The 20,082-nt window shown below is 39.7% G+C and overlaps 1 protein-coding gene across 1 annotated transcript; it reads left to right on the forward strand.

Moving 5' to 3' along the window:
- The first annotated feature begins 487 nt into the window (after nt 1-487).
- On the forward strand, nt 488-18,276 carry LOC140480018 (transmembrane emp24 domain-containing protein 11-like). Its single transcript, XM_072574529.1, has 5 exons — nt 488-617; nt 5,190-5,290; nt 6,888-7,013; nt 10,838-10,984; nt 18,127-18,276. Exons 1-5 carry the CDS (start codon nt 488-490, stop codon nt 18,274-18,276), a joined length of 654 nt encoding a protein of 217 aa, XP_072430630.1.
- The last annotated feature ends 1,806 nt before the right edge of the window (nt 18,277-20,082 follow it).

Below are 20,082 nucleotides of genomic sequence, written 5' to 3' on the forward strand. Positions count from 1 at the left end.
TTTGAAAGCCCCAATTGACCTGCCCTGCACCAGAGAGGAAGAGTTTAAGCTCAAAACGTCAATTCTCCTGCTCCTCGGATGCTGCCTGACTGGCACCACACTCTTTGACTTCCCTGCAACATAGTGCATACCTACTTTCTGTGTGAATTGTTGGATGGTTGGGGTGAAGGGGGATATTCAACTATACTTAATGCTTGGTTAAAGAGGAGAAACAAATTGAGCATGGGTTAGGATCTCTTTTCAGTTAAATAATACACATTCCCTTCAATAATTCTTGCAAAATCAATTTTGAGGGACCTGCAATTAGTAGTTTATGTCTGATGGGATGGGCTTATATGTCATGTGACTAAATATCCAGCTGGTGTAATAGAAAAATGTCTCAGTAAAATCAAATCAGGTTTTGTGTGACGTGTCAGTTGGTAGATCTACAATATTCAGATTTCTGCTCTCTGAAGACTCCACAAGTGCTACTGAATTCTCAACTAAAATGAAACATCCAGTCACAGAATTTCTGTTCATTTTGAGCTGGAGTCTCACCTCTTCTCTTTATTTTCATCAGGGGGAGAAAGAAGAAAAGTGTATCATAGAGGATATTCCAGGTGATACCCTGGTTACAGGTGAGTGTGTATTGTTGCTATTCCAATAAAATCCAGAGAAAGACTTGTTCACTGATTAAGAAGAGTTAAATGTCTTTTTGTTAAAGCAAGTCACATAATTACTAGCTTTTCTTAACCATTGGAGATGATTGAGGTGACATGGGTTTTGGTAATGAAATACAATGTCGTTTATCGAAAAGTAGATTAGTGTCCATTTTTCACACCTTTAGTTTAAATTGATTGAATGCTCCACACATCTCTTTTATCATCATTATGTCTTTGTCAATCTGCTGTTTCAGTGAATCACTTCGTTTGTAATAGATCAACAGCAGTATCTTTACAATTTTATAATTGGGAATCTTTGTTGCTCAGCATTTACATTTCATTACCATAAAATTAATTGAAGCTAAAAGTTTCTTAACATAAATTAAAGATTTTGTAAATTATGAAAGAAGTTGTCTGTTACTTTTAAGCTGAAAAGGTGCTCTACACCACCTGCATCATTCTCAGGACAGAATGTGCACATTGTTTGCTCTGAATGTCCTTGGAAATTTCATTGATTACCTTCATGTTGCACAAATATTTCTTTATCAGTTTGCTGATAAATTAATGCTACACAATAATGAATACTGCACACTAGCTCTCACTCCCCGAACTCTAGATATATTGCTAATTGAAGAATCTACTTAATGAAATTTATTAAAATTTATTTTCCAAAATCTTAAAAGGACCTCTCACTCCCTACAACGTAACTGTTCACGTGCAAAGTGTAGAGAATGAGAGGCTGAGTGCTGAGAGTATTGGCTTTAGCATGATAAAGTAATTCACTTTGTAGATGATCCTTGAGAACCTTTAAATACTTGAATCATTTTCCCACAATTAGAATAACGTTATTTAGACTTCTTTAATGATTGAATTCTCGTGCATACACCAGAAATGTAATTGCATATTAATTTATTTATTAATAAACTGAAAGTTCCTTTGAATGGTTGATGGTGTTTCAAAGACACACTCAAAGATAAATTATCTTTCAAGCAGTACTCAGAGTATGGGGAAGAAAATAAATCAGGAGATAGAAAAAAACGTGTAAGAAAGGCACTATTACAATGATCCAGGGGAGTTCAATATATTTCTGGGAAAATCAGTTTGGTAGCAGAGCCCAAGAAAAGGAATTTGTAGAATGTCAAGAGATGGATTTTTGGATCAGCTTGTAGTAGAGCACACCAGGGAACAGCCAATTCTGGATTTGGTGATGTGTAATGAGACAGACTTCACTTGGGAGCTCAAGGCGAAGGATCCTGAGGAGGCAGTGACCATAATATGATAGAATTGGCCCTGCAGTTTCACAGGAGAAGCTTGAGTCAGATGTAACGGTATTACAATTGTGTAAAGGTAACTACAAAGATAAGGGGAGGAGCTGGGCAGAGTTGATTGGAAGGTAAACCTAACAGGAAGACTGTGGAGCAGCAATAACAGAAGTTTCACGGCTAAATTGGAAGGCATAGCAGAAATTCCTCACAAGGAAGAATACACATACTAAGGACATGACAAGGTAACTATAGCTGACAAGGGAAGTCAAGGACAGCACAAAAGCAAAAGAATCCATGCATGAGGTGAAACCAGAAGATTGGGAAGCCTTAAAAAACCAGCAGAGAACAACAAAAAAAGCTATAAGGGGGCAGAAAATGAAATATGTCGTTGAATATATCTACAGGAATATATAAGAAGTTAGCAAGAGTTTGTTTTTAAATATCTAAAAGGTAAAGGAGAGGCAAGAGTTGACATTGGACCTTTGAAAAATGAGGTGGAGAACAAAGAAATGGCAGAGGAACTGAATAGTTACTTTGCATCAGTCTTCATAGTGGAAGACAACATTAGTATATCAGAACCTCAAAAGAGTTAGGGACAGCGGTGAGTGTAGTGGCCATCACTAAGGAGAAGGTTCTGGAGAAGCTGAAAGATCTGAAGGTGGATAAATCACTCATACCAGATGGAAAACACCCCAGAGTTCTGAAAAATATAGCTGAGGAGATTATGGAGACATTGGTAGTGATCTTTCAAGAATCACTGGTTCATGGAGTATCTCAGAGGACCGGAAAATGGCAAATGTAACACCCCTATTTAAGAAGGGAGGAAAGACAGGAAACTATAGGCTGTTGATCTGACCTTGGTCATTGATAAGGTTTAAAGTTCATTATTAAGGATGAGATTGTGGAATACATGGAAATGCATGGTAAAATAGGGCTGATCAACGCAATTTTATCAAGAGGAAGTCATGCTTTACCAACCCGTTAGAGTTATTCGAGGAGTTAGTGAGTAGGTCAGACAAAGGAGAGCCAGTTGATGTGATCCATTTGGATTTCTAGGAGGCCTTTAACAAGATGCTGCACAGGAGACTTCTAAATTAGCTAAAGGCCCATGATGTTAGTGACAAGGTATTGGCTTAGATAGTGGTTTGGTTGACTGGCAGAAGACAGAGAGTGGGGATAAAGGAGTCTTTTTCAGGATGGCACCTGGTGACTAGTGGACTTCTGCAGGGGTCAATATTGGGACAACTATTCACATTATACATTAACTACCTGGATGAAGGAGCCGAGGGTATTTTTCCCAGGTTTGGAGATGACACAAAGATAGGTGGAGGAACAGATAGTGCTGAGGAGAAAGAGTGGCTGCAGAAGGCCTTAGACAGGCTAGGAGTGTGGCCAAAGAAGTGGCAGATAGAATTCAATGTGGGAAAGCTTTTTTTAAGTTCATACTTGAGGCACTAGTTGGCCAGCATTTATTGCCTGTCCCGAGTTGCTGCTGAACTGAGTGGCTTGCTAGGTCATTTCAAAGGGCAGTTGGAGAGTTAACCAAATTGCTGTGGATCTGGAGTCACATGTAGCCCAGACCAGGTAAGGATGGCAGTTTCCTCCCGAAAGGACATTAGTGATTGATAGTGGTCTCATGGCAGATTCTTAATTCCAGATTATTATTAAATTCAATTTCCTCCATCTGCCATGGTGGGATTTGAACCCAGGTCCCTGGAACATTAGCTGAGTTTCTGGTTTAATAGTCTAGTGATAACACCACTAGGCCATCAACTTCCCGTGTATGATACTATGTACTTTTATAGGAAGAATAGAGGCACAAACTATTTTCTAAATGGTGAAAAGCTTCAAAAATCTGAAGCATAAAGGTACTTTGGAGTCCTTGTTCAGGATTTTCTTAAGGTTAACATGCAGGTTCAGTTGGCAGTTAGGAAAGCAAATGCAGTGTTAGCATTCATTTCAAGAGGGCTAGAATACAAGAGCAGGGATGTACTGCTGAGGCTGAGGCTCTGGTCAGACTGCATTTTGAATATTGTGAATAATTTTAGGTCCCTTTTCTGAGGAAGGATGCACTGGCCTTGGAGGGGATTGAGAGGAGGTTTTTAGGAATGATCCCAGGTTGAAGGGCTTGTCATATGAAGAACAATTGAGGATTCAGGGTCTATACTTGATGGAGTTTCGAAGGTTGATGGGGAAATCTCACTAAAACTTACGGAATACTAACAGGCTTTTGTACAGTGGATGTGGAGAAGATGTTTACACCAGTAGGAGAGAGTATGACCTGAGGGCACAACTTCAGAGTGAAGGGACGGCCTTTTAGAACTGAGATGAGGAGGAATTTCTTCATTCAGAGGGTAATGAATCTGTGGAACTCATTACCACAGGAGACTTTGGGAGGCCAAGTCATAGACCGTATTTAAGTCAGAACTAAGATCAAGGGTTAGAAGAAGGCAGGAGAATGGAGTTGAGAAACATGCCAGTCATGATTGAATGACAGAGCAGACTAGATGGGCCAAATGGCCGAATTCTGCTCCTATACCTTATACCTGTTGGATGCATCCATAATCAGAATGTAAATGAGGATGAATTCCAGGCATCTTTGAAACAATGGGCAGTTCTTTGCTTTTTCACATTTTATGTTACTTCTCAACAATTCACTTTTATTGAATTATTCATAATGAAGGCATATTCTTTAAAATATTATAGGAATTATTTGATAGAGATATGGTCATTATAGACATTTCTAAAATGAGCAATGTTGATGTTCAGACTAGTGGTGTAAGACACTAACACAACATTTATGTTGTTTCTAATTTCTGGATTGTGGACTGCAGCAGCTTAAGAAGGCAGCTCACGATCACTTTCTCAAAGGCATCTAGCGACGAGCATTACATTCTAGCCAGCAAGCGATGCCCACATCCCATGAGTGAATAAATAAAAGCTTTCTCCAACTACTGCACAGACCTCTGATGTCCATGCATGCAGCATCTGGAGAAACTGATATGTCAATAGGCATGTGTTGATCCTTGGACCATGTATCTTTGAGGGAAAACTGACCAAAACGGTGTGAAATTGATTACAAAATTTGTTAAGTGATGTAACACTTAAATTATAAAAGCACAATGAAGGGGTGAATGTGGAAACAGGAGGTTCACAATTTTGAAGACCACAAATTGTAGTTTTAGTTTCCCAGTCAGAATTCTTGCCTCAGTTCACTCTTTTATAATTGCTAGTGATTAACGTGACAGCAATTAATAATTATCTGGACTCTCCTTCTGTTTAGGACATTATAAAATCCAATCCTGGGATTTGGCCACACGAGATTTTCTTCCTTCTGCTCCAGGCTTGGGGATGTTTGTGATTGTCAAAGGTCCAGATGAGCAGGTACAAAAATATTTAATCTTATGCATTTTTAATACATTATTGCGCAACAGACATAGCTAGTAGTTAAACGAAACCTATGAAAGTGTTTGGTAAGATATTGCACATAATAAATTTTGCTGCTTAATTTTTAAAAGAATTTTTAAAATTAAAAAAAAATTCACCCTATGATCTGTATGTCCTTGCTTACCATGATCTGCCAATACTGCTCGTAAACAAACCTTTTCATTGTACTTAGGTGCACATGACAATAAATAAATCAAATCCAATCAACTAACAAGAAAAAAGCCCATAGTGTTGGAGCTATCATTTTATCATGGATTAAAGATTGCTAAACAAAGAAGACAGAGAGTTAGGTTAAAGGGGGCATTTTCAAGATGGCAGACTGGACCTAGTGGAATCCCACTGCTAGGACCATAAATATTTACAATATATTATGAAAGACTTAGTTGAGGGAAGTAAGTATACGATTGCCAATTTGCAGATGACAGATGGCACAAAGAAACGACAAAAAGGTATAGCCAGGTTAAGTAAGTGGGCAAAAACATGGATGATTGGATTTGATGTGGGAAACAGTAAATTTATGCAACTTTGCATGAATAATAGATGAGATGAATATTATTTAATGGAAAAAAAATTACCAAAACCTGCAACATAAATTGAGACTCCTCACACATGAATCACAAAAACCTAGCATCTAAGTTCAGCAGGTGGTAGGGAAGGAGGAAGAAATGTTGGCTTTTATTTCAAAGATGTGTCCTCATGTCCCCTCATATCCTAATGCCAACCTGTGGCCCTATATCCATCCCCCATGAACATTCATAATTCCCTATGTGAGCTGATGCCCCATGTCTCTTTAATAGCACCCATGATTCTTTGTAAAGTTCCTTAATGATTGGGTTTCAGCAGTCCTCTGGGTTGGGAACTCCAAAGATTCACCACTCTCTGAATGAACAAAATTCGTTCTCACCCTTAGATGGCCTGTCCCTTATCCTGGGACTTTGTCCCTGGTTCTTCAGTAACCAGACAGCAGAAACATGCCTTGCAGTAATTTTGTAAGTTTTAATGAGATCACTCCTCTTTCTCTGAACTTTGCTCATTATTTTCCTTTTCACATATTGATAAAAGCTTTGTAGTCCACCTTCATGTTCCTTGCTAGCTTGCATTCTCTTTTCTTTATCAGTTTCTTTGCCATCATTTACTGGATCATAATTGCTCCCAATCTCAGGCTTATCACAATTTCCGGTATTGTTATAAACCAGCTTTGCGTTTCTTCCTTCCAAGTCTAATAGGTACAGGTAGCATTTTGTTTGTGCCAATTGAAAAGCAATCAGCCTGAGGCAGATAGATTTTAATGTGTGTAGCTGCCCCATGAGTCATGGATGCGCAAATTGAAACCCACACCACTCATACCCTCCACCGTGAAAATGGCAGGACTTATGGAAACAGGCCTCCACTGCCATTTTTGTAATGACAAAGAAAATTCAGGCCTGGATGTTTGCTTTCAACTTGAATGTCTTTCAGGCAATGAAAAAGAAAATAACTACAGAAAACTGTATCATGGCTAAGTAATTCATGTTCCTTATTTTCTTGGAAACAGGTTTTGTTGCATAAATTGTATGGGCCAGAGAGTCGTTTTACATTTCAGTCACACTCTCAAGGGGAACACCATATCTGCCTAATGTCCAACTCCACCAAAATAGCAGTGTTTGCTGGGAACAAACTGGTAAGGCTGTCAATTAATAATTTTGTTTTGAGAGAAAATATAAATAATCAATTACAGTAGAATAGCTCAAATGCTGAGAACATTCCTGCAAAGGCAGGAAATGGAGCAGTAGCAATGGACTAGTAATCCCGAGCCTCAGGCTAAAGTTCTGGTGATATGGGTTCAAATACCACCGTGGCATTTGGTGAATTTGAACTTAATTCAAGAAAGAACTGGAGCAGAAAGCTTATCTAATGGTGATCATGTAACCACTATCATAAAAACGCAACTGGTTGCTCATGACCTTTCAGGAAGAAATTCTGCCAACCTTATTTGGTCTTACCTACTGTGATTCCAGACTCACAGCAATATGGTTGACACTTGATTGCCCTCTAAGTAAGGATGGGAAACAAATGCTAATCTTGCCAGTGATGCCCACATCCCATGAATGCATTAAAGAAAACAAAGAAAACAGGAGCAGGGCATTTGGCCAGTTGAGTCTTCCCTGTTGTTAAATATAATCATGCCTGATCATCCGACTCAATACATTGTTCCCAGTTTCTCCCCATTCCCTTTGATCTATCTCGGCCTAAAAACTATATCCAAAGCTTTGAAAACACTCAATGTTTTGGTCTCAACTGCTTTTTATGGCTGAGAATTCCAAAGGTTCACCACTCTCTGGGTGAAGAAAATTCTCCTTATCTCATCAAAGTAGATGCACAATTAACTTACTGGCACACAAAAATCCAAGTTTACACATTATTCAAGAACATTATTAAGTGGCTTACATTGCATTTTCTTTATTATGTGTTCTATAAACATCTGAAAATGTTTCAGACAGAAGAAATTAATTTGATTAACTGTACTGTTCTTATGAAGCATAACTCGGCAATCATTTCGTGTATAGCAATAATCCCACAAATGGCAATGCAATTAAGATGATTTTGGTGCTGTTTGATCAACAGACTTGAAAATTCTGCTGTCTGTCCTAGATATTTAGTATCCATTACAATAGATAGAAATGGTCCTTCACTTAATGCTTCTTCTAAATAGCTACAATTTTAAAAATACACAAAGGTGTCAATAATATATTTTCAAGACTGACCTTGATTCTCATTGAAGTGATGGAAGGGATCACTAACTCCTACTTGCAAAGGAGGAACCTGCTGTTGGATGCCCCGTTTGGTTCCACCAGGGCCTCTTATCTCTTGACCTCATTATAGCCTTAGTCCATGGACAAAATAGTAGAACTCCTGAAGTGAGGAAAGAGTTACTTCCCTTGATATCAAGGCAGCATTTGAGAATATTTCACAAAGAAGCCCAAGAAAGACTTGAATAAATGGGGAATCAGGAAGAAAGCTTTGGAGTCATATCTAACACTGTGGAAGATGGTTGTGTTTCCTGGCGGTTAATAATTTTAGCTGAAGGCCATTACTGCAGGAATTCTTCAGGGTGGTGCCCTAGGCCTAACCATTTTCAGCCGCTACATCTATAAGATTCCCTTCACTATAAGGTCCAAAGTAGGGATGCTCATTGATAACTGCCCAATGTTCAGCATCATTCCTGACCCTTCAAATACTGAAGCAGTTTCTGTCGATAGGCAGCAAGACATGGACAAATCCAAGGTTGGGCTGATGAAGCGATCCGCCTGATTTCACACCATATACTGCCAATAACCATATCCAACAAGAGCAAATCTAACTATTGTTTCATGACATTCAATGGCATTACCATCAGTAAGTGCCTGGGGTTACCATGGACCATAAACTGAATTGAATCTGCCAATACAAACATTGAGGCTACAGATTCGGGTCAGAGGCTAGGAATTTTGCAGCAAGTAATCCCATCTTGACTCCCTGAAGTCCATCTCCCAATTTCAAGGTATAGATCAGGAATGTTATGGAATACTTTCCACTTGCCTGAAAATGTGCAGCTCAAACAACACAAAAAGTTTGACACCATCCAAGATGAAGTTATTGCGAGTCCAATATGACTCTTCAGAAGTTCTTCGGCTTTAATTTTAGCTTCAGATGGTGTTCATTTCCATTTCGAAGTTGATTACCTGTCAGTTGAAGAAATGTAACAGGTGTTTAGATTTTTCTCATCTTCAACAGCGAGGCCACCTTTTGAAATGCTATTGATTATCAGACGTTTAAACCTCAATTCAAACACAACACGAGTTTTTCTCAGCATATCTTTCTACAGTTCTGATTTCAATATTTCACTTTCTCCACTTAGAAAGGTTTTTTTTATTCATTCATGGAATGAGGGCATTGCTGGCCAGGCACCACTTTTTGCTCATCCCTAAATGCCCAGATGGATTTTAAGAGTCAATCACATTGATTGTAATTTACAACAATACTTATATAATGAGAGAAAGTGAGGACTGCAGATGCTGGAGAGTCAGAGTCGAAAAGTTTAGCACTGGAAAAGCACAGCAGGTCAGGCAGCATCTGAGGATGAGTCAACATTTCTGGCACAAGCCCTTCCTGATGAAGGGCTTATGCCCGAAACATCGACTTGTCTGTTCCTCGGATGCTGTCTGACCTGCTGTGTTTTTCTAGTGCCACACTTTTTGACTCTGGCTAATATTACAGCAACTGACGTTTGCAGGACAGAGTCTTATGCTCATCTATTGCATTCAAAACACATTTACATTACAATACAAACAATGTTTGTTACAATTTGCAGTAAAATCATTCAACATTTGCCTAACAAAACTACCTACTCCTGTTTCTAATTCATATGTTCACATGTTGTAGATTTCTCAACAGACTTTGTTGAGAAACCATGAACTCTTAACCATGATGGGTTTTACTTACATGCATTCAAAATCTACACCAGCGCCACAAAAATAACAAGGGAAAGGGAATTCAAATTTCCTATGATCCTTACAATGATAACTGCAGCCACAGAGCATTTGCAGATGAGATTCATACATCAAGGCCTGATCTGGTATGAGACCATTCAAAAGTAACTTGGCTTGGGAAGGCACTGCAAATTGGAATTTGCATCAAAAATTTAAATTGTATGCTTTACTGACTCTCTTCCTGCCTCCAACGGCAGACAAATATGTGGGTTCAAGGCAATTCCATTGGAGAACAGAAAATGACTCAGAGCTTTAATGTATGTTTTATAATATAAGCAAATCTGGATTAATGGGGAAAGCCTTTTGCCTCAGTGTGCTGATTTAATTCAAAATCGTCAATCACAGAGATACATGTACCTTTAAGAAAATATGCATAAATATTTGAAGATGAGGCAATGGACATTTTTTTAATACTATTGGAATTAGTGAGGAGGCACAACTGCTAAATGATTTCCTGATCTGTAAATTGTGTCCATAAAAATAATTGTGTTGTAAATTTCTACAGAAAGGAGACCTTGCATTTATGCAGTATCTTTCATTGACTCAGGACCTTCCAAGACACTTGATAGCCAGAGTTATTTTTAAAACTTACTAATTGCTATAATGTAGAACACATTCTATGAGCGTAAGTGCAGACGGTGTAATAATATAATGGTGGGAATGGTGACAGTGGTGAGAATTGTTTATCTGAAACTGAGAATTTGTTATTTTGGTTCCAGCTTTAAAAAGCCAGGAATAATGTTACTTCATGTTGAAATTATAGTTGCACTGAAATTCAACAGAAACTCTTCTCATCACCTTTTGTAACTATAGTAAGAGATAGATAGAACCACCATCAAATAATCTTATGGAAGGTCAACTAAATTCAGAATTCAATATTGAGTACGTAAAGTTACTTTTTTGGGAGATGTTGCACTTTTCATTTTTAATACCATTGCCATTTCCTCTCTGTTTACAGTGGTTTTCTGTTTTACAGCGTGTAAATTTAGATGTTCAGGTTGGTGAACATGTTATTGATGAGTCTCTTGAAGAAACCAAAGACATGATCAATGAAGTGAAGACAAGAATGCTGCATTTACTCAAACAAATGCAATATATCAGTAGACAGCAGGACTATCAGAGGGTATGGCAGTTTTTTTTAATGCAAAGAACAAGTAGTGTAAACTTTCTGCTTTACAGAGACACCCCCCTGACCTTAGTGACTTTCTGACCTTTGGATTTTTCATCCTCAACATGGGAGTCTGCCAAAACTTGGGTGGAGTTTTGATATGGTGGACCAGTGGGAGCTGTTTTTGTTTATGAATGCCACTGGCTAGGCCAGCATGTATTGCCCATTCTTGATTGCCCTGGACATGGTGGTGCTGAGCTGCCTTCTTGAACTGCTGGAGCCCTTGTACTCCACAGTTCTGTTGAAAGTGAGTTCCAAGATCTTGATCCAGTGACAGTGAAGGAATGACAAAATAATTCTAAATCAGGATGGTAACCTCAGAGAGGTACTGTAATCATGCATTTACTGCCATTATCCTGCTAGATCATAAGACCATAAGACATAGGAGTGGAAGTAAGGCCATTTGGCCCATCGAGTCCACTCCGCCATTCAATCATGATTGATGGGTATTTCAACTCCACTTACCCGCATTCTCCCCGTAGCCCTTAATTCCTCGAGACAACAAGAATCTATCAATCTCTGCCTTGAAGACATTTAGCGTCCCGGCCTCCACCGCACTCTGCGACAATGAATTCCACAGGCCCACCACTCTCTGGCTGAAGAAATGTCTCCGCATTTCTGTTCTGAATTTACCCCCTCTAATTTTAAGGCTGTGTCCACAGGTCCTGGTCTCCTCACCTAACGGAAACAATTTCCTAGCGTCCACCCTTTCCAAGCCATGTATTATCTTGTACGTCTCTATTAAGTCTCCCCTTAATCTTCTAAACTCCAATGAATACAATCCCGGGATCCTCAGCCGTTTCTCATATGTTAGACCAACCATTCCAGGGATCATCTGCGTGAATCTCTGCTGGACATGTTCCAGTGTCAGTATGTCCTTCCTGAGGTGAGGGGACCAAAACTGGACACAGTACTCCAAATGGGGCCTAACCAGAGCTTTATAAAGTCTCAGTAGCATCCAACCCTCTTGAGATAAGTGACAACATTGCATTCGCTTCCTTAATCACGGACTCAACCTGCATGTTGACCTTCAGAGAATCCTCGACTAGCACTCCCAGATCCCTTTGTACTTTGGCTTTACGAATTTTCTCACCGTTTAGAAACTAGTCTATGCTTTTATTCTTTTTGCCAAAGTGCAAGACCTCGTATTTGTTCACGTTGAATTCCATTAGCCATTTCCTGGACCACTCTCCCAAACTGTCTAGATCCTTCTGTAGCCTCCCCACTTCCTCAGTACTACCTGCCTGTCCACCTAACTTCGTATCATAGAACATAGAAGAATACAGCGCAGTACATGCCCTTTGACCCTCGATGTTGCGCCGATCCAAGCCCACCTAACCTACACTTGCCCACTATCCTCCATATGCCTATCCAATGCCCGCTTAAATGCCCCTAAAGAGGGAGAGTCCACCACTGCTACTGGCAGGGCATTCCATGAACTCACGACTCGCTGAGTAAAGAATCTACCCCTAACATCTGTCCTATACCTACCACCCCTTAATTTAAAGCTATGCCCCCTCGTAATAGCTGACTCCATATGTGGAAAAAGGTTCTCATGGTCAACCCTATCTAAACCCCTAATCATCTTGTACACCTCTATCAAGTCACCCCTAAACCTTCTTTTCTCCAATGAAAACAACCCCAAGTGCCTCAGCCTTTCCTCATACGATCTTCCTACCATACCAGGCAACATCCTGGTAAACCTCCTCTGCACCCGTTCCAGTGCCTCCACATCCTTCCTATAGTATGGCGACCAAAACTACACACAATACTCCAGATGCAGCCACACCAGTCTTATACAACTGCAACATGACCTCAGGACTCCGGAACTCAATTCCTCTACCAATAAAAGCCAGTACACCATATGCCTTCTTCACCGCACTATTTACCTGGGTGGCAACTTTCAAAGATCTGTGTACATGGACACCCAGATCCCTCTGCTCATCCACACTACCAAGTATCCGACCATTAGCCCACTACCCCATCTTTTTGTTACTCTTACCAAAGTGAATCACCTTACACTTAGCTACATTTTGAACTCCATTTGCCACCTTTCTGCCCAGCTCTGCAGCTTATCTATATCCCGCTGTAACCTGCCACATCCTTCCTCACTGTCAACAACTCCTCCGACTTTTGTATCATCCGCAAACTTGCTCATCTGCAAACTTCGCTAGAATGCCCCCAGTCCCTTTATCCAGATCATTAATATATAATGCGAACAGCTGTGGCCCCAACACTGAACCCTGCGGGACACCGCTCGTCACCGGCTGCCATTCTGAAAAAGAACCTTTTATCCCAACTCTCTGCCTTCTGTCAGACAGCCAATCCTCAATCCATCCCAGTAGCTCACCTCGAACACCATGGGCCCTCACCTTGCTCAGCAGCCTCCCGTGTGGCACCTTATCAAAGGCCTTTTGGAAGTCTAGATAGACCACATCCACTGGTTTCCCTGGTCTAACCTACTTGTCACCTCTTCAAAGAATTCCAACAGGTTTGTCAGGCATGACCTCCCCTTACTAAATCCATGTTGACTTGTTCTAATCAGATGCTGCTCTTCTAAGAATTTAGAAACCTCATCCTTAATGATGGATTCTAGAATTTTACCAACAACCGAGGTTAGGCTAATTGGCCTATAATTTTCCATCTTTTGTCTTGATCCTTTCTTGATCAAGGGGGTTACAACAGTGATCTTCCAATCATCCGGGACTTTCCCTGACTCCAGTGACTCTTGAAAGATCGCAACCAATGCCTCCGCTATTTCCTCAGCCACCTCTCTCAGAACTCTAGGATGTATCCCATCGGGGCCAGGAGATTTATCAATTTTAAGACTTTGTAGCTTTTCTAGCGCTATCTCTTTTGTAATGGCAACCATACTCAACTCAGCCCCCTGACTCCCTTTAATTGTTGGGATATTACTCATGTCTTCCACTGTGAAAACTGACGCAAAGTACTTGTTAAGTTCTCCTGCTATTTCCTTATCTCCCATCACTAGGCTTCCAGCATCAATTTGAAGTGGCCCAATGTCTACTTTTGCCTGTCATTTGTTTCTTATCTATTGAAAGAAACTTTTACTATCATTTCTAATATTACTGGCTAGCCTACCTTCATATTTGATCCTCTCCTTTCTTATTACTCTCTTTGTTATCCTCTGTTTGTTTTTGTAGCCTTCCCAATCTTCTGATTTCCCAGTGCTCTTGGCCACTTTATAGGACCTCTCTTTTTCTTTAATACATTTCCTGACTTCCTTTGTCAGCCATGGCTGTCTAATCCCTCCCCGGATAATCTTTCTTTTCTTAGGGATGAACCTCTGTACAGTGTCCTTAATTATACCCACAAACTCCTGACATTTTTGCTCTACTGTCTTCCCCGCTAGCCTCTGCTTCCAGTCTATTTTAGTCAGTTCCTCTCTCATGCCCTCATAATTACCTTTATTTAACTGTAACACCATTACATCCGATTTTGCCTTCTCTCTTTCAAACTACAGACTGAACTCTACCATATTATGATCGCTGCTTCCTAAAGGTTCCCTTACTTTAAGATCTTTTATAAAGTCTGGTTCATTGCAAAGCACTAGGTCCAGAATAGCCTGCTCCCTTGTGGGGTCCATGACAAGCTGTTCCAAAAAGCCATCCTGTAAGCATTCCATGAATTCCCTTTCTTTGGATCCACTGGCAACATTATTTACCCAGTCCACCTGCATATTGAAGTCTCCCATGATCACTGTGACCTTGCCTTTCTGACATGCCTTCTCTATTTCCCGGTACATGTTGCGTCCCTGGTCCTGACCACTGTTAGGAGGTCTGTACACAACTCCAATTATGGTTTTTTTGCCTTTGTGGTTCCTCAATTCTACCCACACAGACTCCACATCATCTGACGCTATGTCATTCAGTGCCATAGGTTTAATTTTGTTCTTAACTAACAAGGCAACCCCATCCCCTCTGCCGACCTCCCTGTCTTTTCGATAAGTTGAAAATCCTTGGAGGTTTAACTGCCAGTCCTGACCCCAATGTAACCAAGTCTCTGTGATGCCTATCATATCATAATCATTCACTATGATCTGTGCCATTAGTTCATCTGCTTTGTTATGAATGCTACGAGCATTCAGGTAAAGTGCCTTAATGCTAACTTTCTTATCATTAGAGATATTGGAAGTCATATGATGTCCTAAGTTATCCTTGCTTTTTTCTGCATTCCCAGTCTGCCTCAATTTTAAATCCACCTGGACACATGCTGTCCTGCTGCTTATCTTTCCATTTAACACCATACTCTCTGTCGCTTTCACTTTCCCTTCCCCCCAACTCAGAAGTTTAAAGTCCTACTGACCACCCTATTTATCCTCTTCACTAGAACATTGGTACCTGATCGGTTCAGGTGGAGACCGTCCCAACGGTACAGATCCCCCCGGTTCCAAAACTGATGCCAATGCCCCATGAAGTGGAATCCCTCTTTCCCACACCAATCCCTTAGCCATGTGTTTACTTGCCTGATTTTCTTGTCCCTATGCCAATTGGCACGTGGCTCGGGCAGTAATCCGGAGATTATGACCCTTGAGGAGATGATAGAGGTTGTGGGTTTTGAAGGAGGAGCCTTAGTGAGTTGCTGCAATACATCTTGTAGATGGTTTACACTGCTGCTATTGAGTGTTGGTAGTGAAGGATGTGAATGCTGAAGTTGGTGGATGAAGTGCCAAATCAAGCAAGGTGCTTTGTCCTGGATGGTGTCAAACTATTAGAGGTGCACTCAATCTGGCAAGTGATGGGTATTCTTGACCTATGGTTTCTAGCTGGTAGACAGGCCACTGGGGAGTCAGGAGGTGAGTTACACACCCTAGAATTCCAAGCTTCTAACCTTCTCTTGTAGCCAATGTATTTGTATGACTGATCCAGTTCAGTTTGTGGTCACTGGCAGCCCCAGGATGTTAGCAGGTGGGGATGCATCAATGTAATGTCATTGAATGTCAAGAGGCAATAGTTAGGTTCTCTTTGCTGGAGAAAGCCATTACTTCACACTTATGTGGTGAGAATATTACTTGCCACTTATTGGCCTAAGCTTGGCTGTTGTCCAGGTTTTGCCGCAAATGGAAGTGAACTACTTCGGTGTCTGAGGAGTCGCAAATCACGTAATCATCAGTGAACATCCCACTCTTGACCTTATCATTGGAGGGAAGGTCTTTGATGAAGCAGTTGAAGATGGCTAGGCCTAGGATATTCCCCTGAGAAACACCTGCAAAGGTATCCTGGGGTTGAAATGATTGACCTCCAGCAGCCACAACCTTTCAAACAGCAGAAAGTTTACCTCTTGATTCTCAATGACTCCAATTTTGCTCGGGCTCTTTGATGATATACTCAGTCAAATTCTGCCTGAATTTGAAAGCACTCTCATTTCACTTCTGGAATTCAGCTCTTTTATTCATGTTTAAAGGATGGCTATAATGAGGACAGTAGATGAGTGGCCCTGGTGGAACCTAAACTGAAAGTCAGTGAATAGACTATTATTTTGCAAATGTCACTTGATAACACTGTTGGTGATATCTTCCATCACTTTACTGATGTTCGAGGTTACATTGATGGGGCAGTAATTGGCTAGACTGGATTTGTCCTGCTTTTTGTGTACAGGACATGACAAGGCAATTTTCCACATTTCCACAATAGCTCGACTGAAACAACCTGGCTAGGGGGCATGACTAGTTCTATAGCACAAGTCTCCAGTATTATTTTTGGAACATTGTCAGGACCCGTAGCATTTACAATATCCATTGTCTTCATCTGTTACTTGATATCATCCAGAATGAACCTGTGTCGTGAAAGGAGGTGAATTTTTTGATTCTTAACCCAGAGGCCCAGGCTAATGATAGAGGTTCACATTCGCCCATGGTGGCTGGTGGAATTTAATTTCAGTTAATCAGTTATGTAAAGCTCACATTAAAGCTAATAATGATCGAGGTAGATCAGAAGGGACTCTTGTGGAGCTCTGATAGTGTCCCTACCCTCTGAGCCAGGAGGGCTAGGTTCAACTCCCATCTACTCCAGAGATGTGTAATCTCATCTCTAAACAAGTTGATTATAAAATAACTGGAAGTTGCCCAGAAGGCTCTTGTGGCACAGTGGTGATGTCCCTACTACTGGTCCAAATCCACCAACTCCAGGGATGTGTTATAACACACCTGAACAAAATATCTACAAGGAGCTCACAGAAAGTTGATTAAGCAAATTCCTGGGATAATGAGGTTATCACCTGAAAGTGCCTTTGAACTTAGTATAAGAGATGATGGTTTTAAACATAAATTTCTGCTCTTTTGTGAGCCTTGGTTTAAAAGATGGATTCTGCATCCAAGGTCCAAGTACTGCACATGGTAGACACCATGCTTTCCATTAAATGTACAGTTGACACAGTGAATCTTTCACCTTTGTGATGCAGAAGCTAACATTCCGCAAGAATGTTAAGGCACTTTGACTTCAAAAGGATTCTTTCATTTGGATATACTAAAATACTAGATATGTGCCATTTTGGCTGGGGATGGGTTTAAAGGTCTCAAAAGGTCATTCAGGACAGTTCAAGAATCACTAAAGGGAAGTTCAAAGAAAACAGAGATGGAAAGTTAGTATGTGCGTGTATATCCATATCGATATATTTATGATTATGTCTTGCTGCATAAATCTCCATAAACAAAAATAAAGTGGCTGCTTATTTTGAAGTTATGATTATCTAAAACACAAATTAGTTCATGTTTTATTTCAATAAAGTTATAGAAAAGTTCCTGTTTTATGTAATTTTGGTGTGTATTAGATCACAACCACTTTTGCAATTGATTATATTGGATTAATTGATTTTAAGCCAAGAATTTATTGTGCAGCTTTACCAGCAGACAGCTTTGAATTTATTTTCTAAATTACATTTTTGGATGCACATGTACATAAAGAAGTTGCTTGAAAGCTATTGAAAGGCGATTTTTAAGGATAATTTTTAAGTGAGATTATTTTAAGAAATGTCATTTCCATGAAAACTCTTATGGTATTCAGAAAATTGAGTGGCATTTTCAAATCAAGTCCTGGTATGTATGATAATTTAATTAAAATCTTCTTTCTTACCTGCAGTCACGTGAAGAAGAATTTCGTCAAATAAATGAGGAAACTAACAGCAGCGTCTTATGGTGGGCTATGTTTCAAACCGTTATTCTCCTCTCAGTGGGAGCTTGGCAAATGAAGCAGATGAAAAATTTCTTTATAGCCAAGAAACTTGTATGAGAGGAATGTTTACTTGAAGGAACAGCATATTAGGTCATCAAATTCCCAGGGGATAGTTCCTGATATCTGACCATAATTCTACAAGTAACAGCATAGAAATATGGTATTCATGGCTAAGGTTATGGTGAATAATATGCAATTTTAAAATTTTAATTGCTGATCACAGCTTCTGAATTATATTCTTTAAAACTGTTGTCATTTTCTATAAATCGATAAAATTAAGCAGATTCTCATTTCAGAAAGTTCCGATGGCTTTCAGCATGCTTCCAGGTCAGGTATGAAAAAAGGTGTAATAGCCATTTTTGTTAATTTGGAAGCTTTTACCTGACACAGAGTCAGATACAAACAACAGTTGAATCAGTCCATCCATATTAAAATATGTAGCCTTGGTGGAGTGGATGTAATCCTCTGATCATTACACTTTAAAAGAATTCAGGTTGGTTCTAAAATTAAAATTAAATGACCACTTCATGCAAGCACCTCTAAATGGTTGGCAGCTTTATCAGAAGGGGGCTCCAATTCCATTGCAAAAACTGGAACATAGAATCCCGCAGCGGTGAATGAATGCTGAACTGTTGGAGTTGCTGCCTTTGAGATGAGAAGTTAAACCTGCCCTCCCAGGTAGATGTAAAAGATTCCAAACACTTCCCAAAACAAGGCAGTTCTCCCTGTTACTGTGGCCAATGTTTATGCAACAATCAATACTTTATCTGGATATTATTGAATTTCTGGTAGTAGACTTTGCTGAACAGCAATTGGTTGCTACCTTTACTTCATTACAATAGAAAATAAAATTCAAATTACTTAATGCATTTCAAAGCATGTTGGAATGCCATGGAGTTGTGAATGATGCTATACAAATGTAAGTCTTTATTTTTCATTACCAGATCTAGTAGTCACTTTGTTGTGGGATGATCAAAGTTATGAACTAAGTGCATGAAATGACAAGCTGAACTAACCGTTCTACAGTCAGGAAATAAAGGCATGAAAATTTTTTAAAAATATATTAAAAAAGAAAATGTTTTAAATGAAGTAAGCAGAAACATTTGCCTGTGAACATATAAATTAAATAAGATTGATATTTAAGATGAAAATCAGACCAATTATATGAAGTACCCTCATCCTTTAAATGTTAAGATGTTAAAATAAAAACAAAACAAGAAGTATTTGCAAAGAACTAAAACTTTTTAATCAACGGGTTGTTTTAGAATGGGTGTAAAGTTTGATGTCACTTCAACTCTGTTGGAAAATTGCAATGTCTAGCCACAATAGTTTCGAGGCTGGGATAGACAGAAGACTGCAGCTGCTTGGTTCTTCTACTAATTGGCTTTTGACACCTGTTCCAGTCAAGAAATTTAAAACAAAGATTGAATTCCTTGCAAACTCTGGATTTTATCCCAGATTCTCAGCTGGCGGTTGGAAACCAAAAGCAAATTAAACATTTTCAATAAAACAGCCCTTTAGCTAAATGGACATCTTAAATTATGTGATCTTTTCAATTACAATGAAATTGTGATTGTCAAATTCAATAACCCAAAATTATGGTTGCACTGAAGTTGTCAACCACTCCCGGTAACAGAATAACTAATCCAATAGAATGCCTCTGATAAACTGCTGTTTCAGACTGATAGTTCTGGATTAGCTGATTTCATGTGATTTCATGTGTTGTGTAAATGCACCAATCAACTGGAGAGGAATTATGCTAGAACATGAAACCATGGAGCACTAGGCAGACATTATTTGACATCAAGATCTCCCTGTGAAAGGATATTCAAATCCTGTCGGCATGGCTAAATTTGTGAGCAG

The sequence above is a fragment of the Chiloscyllium punctatum genome, chromosome 1, assembly GCF_047496795.1.
Source record: "Chiloscyllium punctatum isolate Juve2018m chromosome 1, sChiPun1.3, whole genome shotgun sequence".
NCBI lineage: Eukaryota > Metazoa > Chordata > Chondrichthyes > Orectolobiformes > Hemiscylliidae > Chiloscyllium > Chiloscyllium punctatum.